At 26.5% G+C, this 12407-nt stretch overlaps 1 protein-coding gene across 1 annotated transcript in view; it reads right to left on the bottom strand.

Annotated features, from left to right (window-relative positions):
- Positions 1-2745: 2745 nt before the first annotated feature.
- The window catches only part of LOC118181433 (junction-mediating and -regulatory protein-like), a 47671-nt gene continuing 38009 nt past the window's right edge, over positions 2746-12407 (bottom strand). The window contains exon 10 of the mRNA XM_085818125.1: positions 2746-10933. Coding sequence (XP_085674251.1) covers positions 10908-10933 — 26 coding nt within the window. The 3' untranslated portion in view covers positions 2746-10907. The remainder of the gene's footprint in view (positions 10934-12407) is intronic.

Raw genomic sequence — 12407 nt, 5'->3', positions numbered from 1 at the left:
ACCCAAAAATTCTGGCCCCTTCCCAAGGCAAGGAAAAAACAAAGTAAATTCATATCAAAATTTTACCTTGATACAAAGAGAACTCAATCCAAAGAATTGAAAACATAAGTGAAATTATAAAATACTTGAGTGAAAAAGACTTAATTCAAACGGAATTGAAACATAAACTCACAAGAAAAAATTAAAAACTTTTGAGTACTTTCAATTAGAATACAACAGAAACTATGAAAAAATCGTTAGCAGTAGTGACGCCTAGGTTTCCCAGTTTGGCGTCATTGGCGAAACTAAAATTCAGTGGCAAGAAAGTAATCCCTCACAAAAGGCGAAAAAATGCAACAAAAGACAGAATTTTGAAACCAACGGAAAAAATATTTTAAGCCTATACAGTCAAAAGTCGTTAATTCGGACACCAATGATCCGGAATGATCTATAATCCGGACCTCAAAGCTACAAACTTTCTGCGCATTCGTCGCGTTCACGCATGCGCGCAGGCGTTTACGAGTGCGCGTAAGGGAAGCACTTCCGCAGAGAACCCGGTAAATGTAAACATCCCCAACTTTGGCGATAATAGTTCAAACCTGGTAACCTAGTTAATTCATCCTATTCGCTTATGCGAAGGTTGTCGTTGTTCGCATTTGGAGATTTATAATATTTTTCTCTTATTTATTATTATTTTTTCTGAATTTTTTAGCAACGAATAGATAGAAATATTTTCCCATAATTAAAGAAGTTTTCGTCGAAAGATGCCGGTTCTCGGGTCGTCAGTTCGGGATCAAAGGAAGAAATTATGGCGGGAGGGGTGAATGCTAATTTGTAACATGGCTTTTTACGTTATGTTCTTGATTACTAACAGCTATAAGCACGCAGAACCATGAGGTTTCCAACCCCTATAATAATTTTAAAATGTATAAAGTTCTAGTTTTCTTAAAAATGCTACTGAAGAAAATTTGATTACTGTTGAAGGTTATTTGTATTGTGAAATACATTATGAAAAAGGATAGGTATTTGTTTCAACGCAAAATGCTTTAAGCTGTATGCAAGCAACTTAAAAAAAAAAAAAAAAAAAAAAACTTAAAACTATGTAAAATGGATGTATTAAAGTTCATGCATTCATAAATTTATTACATGGGAATGGCTCTTACCGAAATACATCAATCAACGGAAAAGTACTTAATAGTGAAAAAAGACACTTTTAATAGAAATATTAGTATTCTATATGAATTAGAGAAAATACATATAAATATATTGTAAACGTAAGTATAAGAATACTAATTGTTATTTTTTAAATGAATTTTTACTTCCCGTTATGTTTAATACATTGTTTTCTGTGTTAACTTGAATTTAATACAAATTTATTTTCGTATATCACGTTTAACCTGTTAGTTTTACATCTACATACTTATTATCTGTGAATTTTTACTACCATTGTCTGCTAACTTGAATTTACATCACTAAAAACCACATTTACAAAATATCACGCTTACGGCTCAGCTCATCCTTGGCGAGTAAAACTGCAACGGCGCCAACGGGTTCTTTCCCGAAGCGTCAACAGGTTCTCTCCGGATGAAAACCCCGCGTAAGACCTTTACGGCTGCGAATATGTTTGTGCGCATGCGCGTTTAATGTGTAACGGACGGTATAAGCTAAGCTAAAATTATCTAATTTAGTTAATGTTGCAGATTGCGTTGTTCCTTAATCTTCGAATTGGATCCGGCTTATTATTTTTTGCAGACTGTTAGAGCAATTTCATAAAAGTAAGCTTGAACTTTCGATTATGTCAAATAGAACTTCCGATATATATTTACTAATATGTAATTTGTATCTACAAAGCGAAAGTATGTTTCGAAATCCGAAATCTGTTTATCAATTTCACGCCGCGGATTGGAAGTTGATCTGTCAGCACTATCCTTATCTTCAGAGCAGATGTTTTATTTTATTTGGCTTATAATTCCTTACTAAGTGCAGTATTTCAACTCGATGTACTCCGTCTTTGATATGATTTAAATCAAGTTCCTCGTCATTATAATTCGCTTCCGATAGTGAAGAAAATGACCTAGAGGTTATTGAAAACGAAAACATTTCGATTGACAAATTATTCGGTATTCTCAACACAGCAATTATAGGACTTGAACAGCGGAACTTTGTAACTAAACAAGAAATTATGTCTGTTTAATAGAATTAAAGAGAAAGTATTATCACATGAAACGAAGCAACTTACATTGAAAGAAATGTTTAATAAAGTAAACAAATAAATATTAAGCTTTTTCTTTCTGTAAATTTTGATACCTTTTAGATCATAATTGTTCTTTATTTCATAAATTAAGGTTTCATATTTTTAATTTTGTAATTTCTGCATGCCATCTTACCAAATTTAAACTGATGATCTATAATCCGGAATCGCCGAAGTCCCGACGATTCCGGATTAACTACTTTTGACTGTATTAAAATTTTAATTTACAATTTATATTTTGAAAAAGTATAATAATACTTTACTAAATAAAAATGAAATTTTAAGTAAATTCATATTTTTTTAAACAAAAAGGGAATAATATATGTTATTCAGAGTAAAACTTTAATTAATTTTACAATTAATTATATTTTAAAATAAATAGACTCAACAAGTGGTCAAGAGAGTTATTATAAACTGTTTGGTAGAAATGAGTAGAAAAATTCTATAAGTTGAATTATTTTAGCTTTTTTTTTTATTATTAAATGCAGTAGAAAGCTTGAAAAAGAAGTAAAGGAACTTTTGTTAGAAAAGTAAAAAGTCTTCATGTCACGGACTTATCATGATGACTTTGAATATGAGGTCTTTGTCATATATACATATATATATATTTGACTTTATGTTCACAATCAGGATTGAACTGGGTCAAGATTCACATTCACAATGTTTACCTGTTACTGTTGTTTTAAGTAAAAATTAACTGTTACTTAAATCTTCACAGAGTTACTCTGAGTGGTTTTGGAAACTGGATATATTTTTCGTCCACTAAGAAAGAACTGCTTAATATCCGTGTTCACCTTGAGCTATCTATTTTGCTTTGTGTATGAATTTTTTTAATAATAAATTTCCTTCAGCTTATTTAGAGTAATTATTTAAAGAGACGTCGATGAATCCCTAGTTTGCAATATTATTTTATAATCTTTATATAAAAAATTTTCAAGTAACTTTAACTTAATCTTAACTTTTTTCCCAGTTTTCAAGTACTATGATCTCAATTTTTTTCAAATGAAAATTTCTAAACATTTCACATACATCACATATACATCAAATCACATTAAAGTATAAAAGATTTTATTATATAAATTACAAAAACATTAACAACAAATTATTATTCAACTGAAATCAAAAGCATCCTTTTTACAATTATATTACATTAATAAATATATTTTACATGACATAGTATCAAAATATGAAACAATATAAATTATCCAAATAATGTTAAAATTAAACATTCATATTAAGTGAATCTTGGAAGATTTTTGCAAGCTTTTGTCAAACAGCATGGGTGATTAAAAAAAAAAAAGATATTTCTAAACCAAAAACAATTCATTAAAACTATTCAAAATTCAAACATATAAAATACAATCTTATATTTTAAAATCAGTTTCTTATGAACATAATAAACTATACTCAATCCATTTTAATCATGAAACTAATTTTAAATACACATAAATAATCAATATTGAATACATTTTTAGATAAAAAACAGATTTTTTTTTTTTTTTTTTTTCAATTCTAACATTACATTATAACAGTATTCTCTCAATAATCTGAAATTCAACGAGAAGAAAACTTTTCAAAAAGCTGACTTCTTCATAAAAATTCTCACTTCTCATGAGACACTAGTTTTTCTTTCACTTTACTACGATTTAGTATTTTGAACATTTTAAATTTAATTGTTTTTAATTTATTATATTTTCCATGCTTATAACTCAGAGAGTAAGGAACAACATGTACGGGTAAATCTTCAACAATGTAAGACTATTTCAGAAAAAAATTTTCAAACAGGAAATTAATTTAGTGCTTTAGAGTCTTACATATTGATAGAAATTAAACATGTTATTCGGCATTCATTAATCGTCCTGGTTTAATATTTTAAGTATTTACCCCTTGACAAGCTGTGCTTGAAGTATTAAGCAAGGATGATTAATTTATTTTAGTTCATTCTTTAATTTAAATGTTTACACCACTGTTTAAATATTTTTGCTTTCCTAACAAAAGTTTGGTTTCCAATCTAGGCTACAAATATTTTCATTTTTAATATACCCACGCTATAAACAGGACCTACACAATTTCCTTTGATAGGATAAACAATTAAAAAATAACTTATTTTTTTACTTAAACTATATAAATATTAAATTCATTACTGCGAATTTATTTCTTCAACTATTATATTACATCAGATTTCTAAAAAAATATAAGATTAAAATTAAATACAAGATATTAAAACCTCAATTCACTTCAAAATCAGTAATGCAACAATTTAACCTTTCAATTACTATATATAAGAAAATAGTATTTTGGATTACTAAAATAATTTTAAAAAAATTTCCCTTCCATAGCAAGAACAATGAATTGTTTAGTATGTGGCATAGAAGAGCAGAAAATGCGCAGTTAATTTTTGCATATATATTATCATAACTTTATTAATTAGATCACTTTTTAAAGCTTCAACTATATATTTTATCTTTAGGGAAAAGACCTTCATATTAATAGTTTGTTAGCAAAGTTCACATATCTCCTACCCCCCTAAAAAAAAAACCTCTATTAAAAATTTCCGATATTTGAGAGGTAAATACAAAACATCCAGAATTTCTGTCTGAAAATATTTTCTCAAATTACAAAAGAAGACTTTAAAAAGTAATATTAAAAACAAGCCAAAAAATTATTCGGATTTTTAGTTGCCCAAAAGGGCTATTTTAAAGTATAAAAAATGGTTTATCAATAGACACTATCACTCGAGATGGTGGAATGGCAAAAAATTTTGACGGATACTGGATGAAGATACATTTAAATTAACATGGGAATGCTACATATCTTATGCATACTTTTTTTAAAAAGCAAAACAATATGTAATGTAATTTGATAAAAATACTTAATGTTTTTAATTAGACACATCATGAATTAAATGCATTTTCTTTTAAAGCAATCAAGAGTTAAAAAAATAATAATAGCCGCATGTGTTGCGGCATGGGTGTTTGTTAACCAACAGCAGATAACATTAGTTTCGAACGATACAAGACAGAAAAGTATAAGAAATCTTGCATTTTGTTGAATGGCAAGTGAAGCAAGGCCCACCTCCCCCCCCCCAAAAAAAAAAATTTTTTTTAATACTGAAAAATGGTTGCAGTTTCTTACTTCTCTCTCCCCCCCAAAAAAAAAAATAAAATCCTCAAAATAAATCAAACAGCATTTGAAACAAAAACAAAAGAACTTCGTTTTTCTCATAAAACACCACTCCTAAAAAGCACTTAATAAGGTTCGGTTGAACTAGAATTTTGTTATATTATATGGCAATTTCAATTCAAGAATGCGCAGAGTAATTTCCAGCTATGCACTGTATTAATACATTCCATTATTCTGTCATGAAACATTAACTCCAGCTTTAAGAGTATGCTTGATATACAAAATCACTAATTTATGTTCTTCATTGTTTCAGTATTTAAATTGCATTAAACACTTAAAAAACAGAACAACAACTTTTGCAACAAATAAAATATTTAACCTTTTTGCGATTTCTTGATTGATTTACAATGAACAAATAAAGCATGTGTGAATCAGATTATCAACATATATGTATGGTGATTGCCTCACATACAATGTTTCCATGGTCAAAATTAAAACCTCAAATATTTTATCTTGTGGTGGAAATTAACTATCCTTACCGATATTGAAACAATGCAAAATCCTCATAAGAATTGAAAGAAACAGGGGGAACAAAATGATGAACTTTTCTTCAGTAATTACTATAAAACAAGTTCAAAACAGCAAAACTTTCAACACAAGTGGAAATATGAATCAAGACACTGACACAAGATTTCAGACACTGAGAGTTTACTGCACTATAGAGATCAAAAATAATACAATACCTTCTCAATTTTAAATAAAACTCTTCATTATATTAGAAAGCCTGAGTTTATAAAAATCAGACAAATATATGCATTTAAAAATACAGAGATTCAAATCAATATTTAAAATCAGACAAAACACATATCAATATCTAAAAATACATAGATTCAAATTGATATTTAAATTCAGACAAAACAGGTCAATATTTAAAAATATAAACTTTTAAAAAGGTCTCTTTAATATTACAAATGATATAGAATACCCAGGGTAAAAGAAATGTGAAAATACTTATAATTTCGACAAAAAGGGAAAAAATTTTTAAATAAGTTTATCAATAGACACTATCACTATTTTACTAGCAAGTTCAATCTCTGTCAATAATAATTACAAATAAAAAAACTTTATTGTTGTTTTAAAACTTATATTATCAAATAATAAAAATAGTCTTGAAATAAAAGTGAAGATTATTTTCCATCTAAGAAACTGTGTAAAATGTGACTGCAATTTGAAGTTTTTAAATTACATAATTGATCCACCTCATTTAATTGAAATATAAAGTTTGATATAGGTAGTTATAAACTGCTCTATGGAATTAAATGATTTTGAATGTAACAAGACCATGGAAAAATGAAGCTTGTTTTCAAATACTGAATGTGATTTTTTTTTCTATATTATGTAAAAAGCAATTTAAAGTTAATCGCTTTTAATCACTAACTAATCACATTTAATGCTGAATGTGAAATTTTTCCTACATTACCATAAAGTTTAAAGTGATTTAAAGTTCATTTTGATAAGCATACAAAACCATTAATGCAATAACAGCATGTTAAAATTTTATTAATGATCTATGTAACATTCATTAAATGATTTAAAAATAAGAAACTGTTTATTCCCATATTATTTTTAGCCTACAAATGACAGATAGGGGGAAATATACAGGAAAATTTTAATACCTGAAAGTTTCTGGAAACAACAAATATCAAAGGAAAATAACAAAATAACTTTCTTTAGAAATAACTATGAAGTAACTTTCATTATTAACAACAAATTAAAATGAAATCATGAATTAAATGAAAAAATGTTATAACCATTCTTATATACTATAAAATTACATAATTTACCTTCGGAAGCAATATGAAAGGCTTCATGATTTTAAACAGATTTTTACCATTACACTCATATTTAATTGAAACAATAATTAAAATACATATGTACATGTATAGAAACTTGTATAACATATATAAAAATATATTTCATTATTTCACATTGCAGAAAAGGCAAATAATTTTGAATGATGCACTGGAAAAATAAGGTCACTTTCCCCTCCGTGTGAAATAATTAAAGCAAATATGAATTATCAAACGTGGGAGGGAAAATGAAATTACACACAATGTAATACTGCAAGCAATTTTTAAAATATATCTTTTCTTTAATATTAATACATTTCTAACACAAAGACACCATACAATTGAAACCTCAATTAATGCTTCTTATTTTATAGCAATGAAATATGACAGCATGACAAAATCTTTACACAGAAGTTTTATATAGTTATAACACAGGCTTGTGATGAAAGACTTTGATTTTTAGTTGCTTTTAATATTTCAATACTGAACTCAAAAGTGCATGAATGCTTTACATCATGTTCTACTTTTCATAAATTCGACTTTTTATCATATATTAAAGAAATTAATAATTACATTGCAAAATTTATTATAAAGAAATTTTGATTAACAAAATTAAATACATAACAAAAAAAAAAAAAAATACAAATTAAAAAAAAAAGCAATGGATTACAAATTTCCCGATTTAAAAGGATCTCGGTTTTATGGCTACAGTGGAAGAGCATTATCAAATTTCAAATCTATCAGCTGCTTCACAAATATACAATTTCTAAATTCATCTCTAACCCCCTACAAAAAAATATTGGTATTTTACATAAGAATAAGTGAAGCAAAAGATATTTAAGATATGGCAAAAAGACACCATGGCTTTAGAATGTTAATATGATTGCCCCTCAGAAAAATAATCTTTGTGTGACAGAAATATTGGCAGTATTTTTAACATCCAAAGTATATACGCAAAGCATTTTGTACTGAAGTTTATATAATATTTTAAATTGAAGCATTGAAGTATATTTAAAATAAAGTATTAAAGGAAATAAAATATTTAAGTATATTTTTAAAGTTTTTTATTTAATTTCTTTTTCTCTTATATCAATAGCCTATGGAACCGTAGACACCATTCAAGAAATGGCTACCATAAATTTCAATAAAGTGGTATGAAAAAGAATGAAAGACATTATCAGATTCAGCACTTTAAAATTCATTGCAAATTTCACAAAATATTTGTACAAATTTAAACTAAACAGAATCTACAATTTATTAAATTTTAAAAATAAAAGATATATTAATGAAACTGATTAATAATAATTGCATTTAAACAATGTAAAATATAACATATTTTTTCAACATTCCTCAACCCTGTTTTCCAATGAGCAATTGTTTACTTCTATATCTTAAAAAAGGTTTTCTTGGGAAGTTTTAAGGAACAACTAAGAGTGAAATGTTACTTACACATCCAACTTCTTAAAACTTATCCCTGCATATTTTTTGCTCCATAATTTTAATTTATAAAATAATCGGAATTAACAAAGATTTTTACTTTTAATTCATTAAGTCTCCCTTTTCCAATTATATATTATTCTTAAATATTGTGTGACACATCACTGCCAAAATAACTGAAATACATAATTTTTATGAGGTTTATTTTCCTTGTTTTTGCTTATAAATATCACCTTATACATAAATATAACTTTTAAATACTAGAATGAGCACTTTTTTGTGCAATCAGCTATTCTTGTACAGCTTGTACAATGAAATTCAGTGTGCTATATTTTTTGTTTTGGTAAAACAAGAATAATGTTTTTACTGTTACCAGTGAAATAACACTGAAAAAATAGCACAAAAGGAAAAATAAATATAATCTGAAATATAAACTAGTTGAAAAGGAACTGTTGTTTGCACACAAAATTTTTCCATAACTCATATATATTATGTGCAAATGAAAATTTTCAAAGTACTTTGAACTAATTTTTTTTTACATGGTATTTTATAATCGTTTTAATCTTATCCTGTTACCCACCTTTGGATCACAGAGACAAATTTTGTAGTTCTTTTTGCATTAAAAAAATTCTTCCATATTGAACTGCGTCCATGAAGTTTAATTGCTGTGCACTTTTTCAATCTGTTTAAATTTTCCATGGCTTTTATTGTTGACAATACTCTCCTACATGCAAAAATTCATTATTACATGCAAATCAAATTATTTATTATTCAAATTATTATTATTATTCAAACTACACGCAAATCAAAATAGCTGGAAAAAATTAAAGTAACGTGATTTTGAAGCAATTAGCAGTAGTAGAAAATTCAATTTACATCATGAACGGTATTCAGCAAAAAGTGCACATCGCAAGCTATATTTGTAAAGCTTGAATGGTCCCTCCAATGCACAAAAAAGTGCTCAGTTGAATTCCATACAAATAATAATAATCTATACATAAAAATCTTTCTTGAGAAAATTGTCTTCTCCTTTTCACTTATATCAAGATATACTAGCAATAATGCCATATATGAAATAAAACAATTAGGTACTTTTTTTCATGGAATCCGGGTTTGAGAAATACAGTACTTACATATTACTCCACTGACCGTAGTTGCCAAACAGCATATTTAATGCCATTTCTGGATAAGTATGATGTCACAACACACTGATGACATTTGCACTTTTGTTTATGTAAACTTAATTCTCACTGAACCACCTTTTGTTTTCATGCACAAAGATATTAATTTATTGTTATTCCTGTATGATTAAAATGAGCATGGTTAAAAATAAATATGATTAAAAATTAGGGACCTAACTTTCACAGAATAGCAAGCAGTAGATTATTTTAAAAGTTATTGGATCCTACCATAAAAAAAAAGTGTGTATTAATGGACATATGGTACTTTAATTGAAAATGGATAAACAATGGCAATGCACTATGAAAAATCATGATTAAGAGAATATTCATTTAAAAAGAATGTGGTTTGAGGGCTGTAAAATCATATTTGTGACTGAACTCGAATTCACTTATAGCTTGCCTGCAGAATTAGCATCTATTAAATGGTAAAAAGAACCACAGGATATGGCTAACAAAACAGTACCAGATTAGAAGAAGCATTCATGGGAAGTTTGTACTTGATGCAACCCAAAATAAGCTTCAGAAAATTTGGAAGGCCTAATAAAATAACAGAGATTAATGAAAGCATTTTTACAAAGCACAAAGTTGAAGCAGGTCGAATACTTCCTCAACAATGGTTATTTGAAACTGTGCAGAAAGAAAGATGAATTTTTTATTGTAAGAATTCAAGATATAAGTGCAGCCCTAAATTCTGTAGAAATAATTACAACTTTTATGGAATAATATATGGTGGAATATCTACTAACTTTTATGGTTCAATGATAGCCAACTTTCACGACAGCTGGAACAATATGCAAGTACCAGAAATACTATGTACACAAACATATATATATATATGCACATCTCTTACATATTAACATTTTAATAGGATTATTATAATAGTATTAATTATTTAATAGTATTAAAAGGATAAAGGGAAAAATTTATGTTCTTTAATAAAAGCTGAATATAATAAAAACAAAACTACAATCATAAAAGTAGAGCAAGAAAGTACATAACTGACCATGAGAAATATGTAAATTATGCCACTAAAAATTATTATTTTAAGTTCCTAAAGCTAGTAATTCAGAAGTTCAGTTTCAAACATTATTCAGGTTCTTTTGTGCATTCACCTAAAAATCATACACAATAATTAGATAGTTTTTCATAATGAAATGTTGCACTATTAAAATAGAATAAAATTGGCAGTAATCATTGATAAAATTACACAGAAAATTAGAACACAAACAGAACACAGAACAATTATAACACAAATAGCCTTAAATAAAACGAGTTACACCAAAGAAATAAATGTCATACATATGTTTTTCTGTACTTGATAACACATATAATGGTATAAAATTATAGAAAAAAAAACAAAAAAACATAAAAATGTTATTGTGCATTGGATAACAAATGACAGCAACTCTAAGAGCAAAATCAAACAAAAAATTTTTACTTAAATATTTCATTTATTTAATTGCTGCATCTAAATAGATTCTGAATTAATCAGAATCTGAAATTTTTACATAAAAAATATTTACTGCATTTATATTAATTATGATCAACAGCATTCAGTTTAATACTTTTTCTTACTGCTTCAACTTTAAGTCTCCCACGCATGCACATAATACTAATACATACATAATTCAAAATTTGAATGAAAATACATATTTGGATTATCACAAAAACCACTAAAGTATGTTTATGTGTATTACCTGCCATGATTTAAAAGAATTCATACACTGCATGTTGAAATAATCTCGAAAATTAAAAGACTTTGAAAATATTAATTTACAACTGAAACCTCTAAATAAAAAATGCATTTTGATTCTAAATCTTTTAAAATATTTGTTGTTGAATTTCAAATCTTAAAATAATAATAATAATTTTAGAATAAAGAAATTCTAAGATTTTTGATTTCGCAAAGTTATACCATTTTAGACAATTAAAACTAAAAATTATTAAAATACAGATCTGTGCATAAATTTAATCATGAAAACCAGTTCCTATTTTATATATTAAGCAAAAATACTACAAAATTTAACATTAGAAAATGCTAAACATAAATGTCATTCTATTTTATAAATTCATTACTATTTTTTTATGTACATTCAAAACCTTTAAATAACAAATTATTACCAATTAATAGCAATGGTTGTAAAATTTAGAATTATTTCAAAATCACAGAGCAACTACAGTTATGCGTGGGTTTCAATTTTTAGTTATATTCAGCTTCTTAATTATTCATATAAGGGCTAAGATTTATTTATATCATCTCATATAACAAATAAACAATTTTCAGCATCTTTAAAACTGATTTAAAAAAGAAATATACTTCTATTTCTTATTTGGCTAAATTAATTAAAGAAATAAAGAATGAGTAAATAATCAAATGTGAAAAACTCCTCAATAATTTGAGGAGTCTTTCATATTTGATTACTTCATATATGATATGTTTCATAAATTTCACACACACACACAAAAAAAAAAAAATAAATAAATAAATAAATAAATAAAATAAAAATAAATAAAAAAAAAAATCTGAAATTTTTCAAATTTTAAATTACGTCCAAAGGGGCGTTTTTTTAACGTTTTGAGTGTTAC

Source organism: Stegodyphus dumicola, chromosome 6 (genome assembly GCF_044657685.1).
Source record: "Stegodyphus dumicola isolate Sdum_Otavi_A_Nest chromosome 6, ASM4465768v1".
NCBI classification, from domain to species: Eukaryota; Metazoa; Arthropoda; class Arachnida; order Araneae; family Eresidae; genus Stegodyphus; species Stegodyphus dumicola.
Note: the sequence above shows the minus strand (reverse complement) of the source record. Positions and strands in the feature narration are given on the sequence as shown.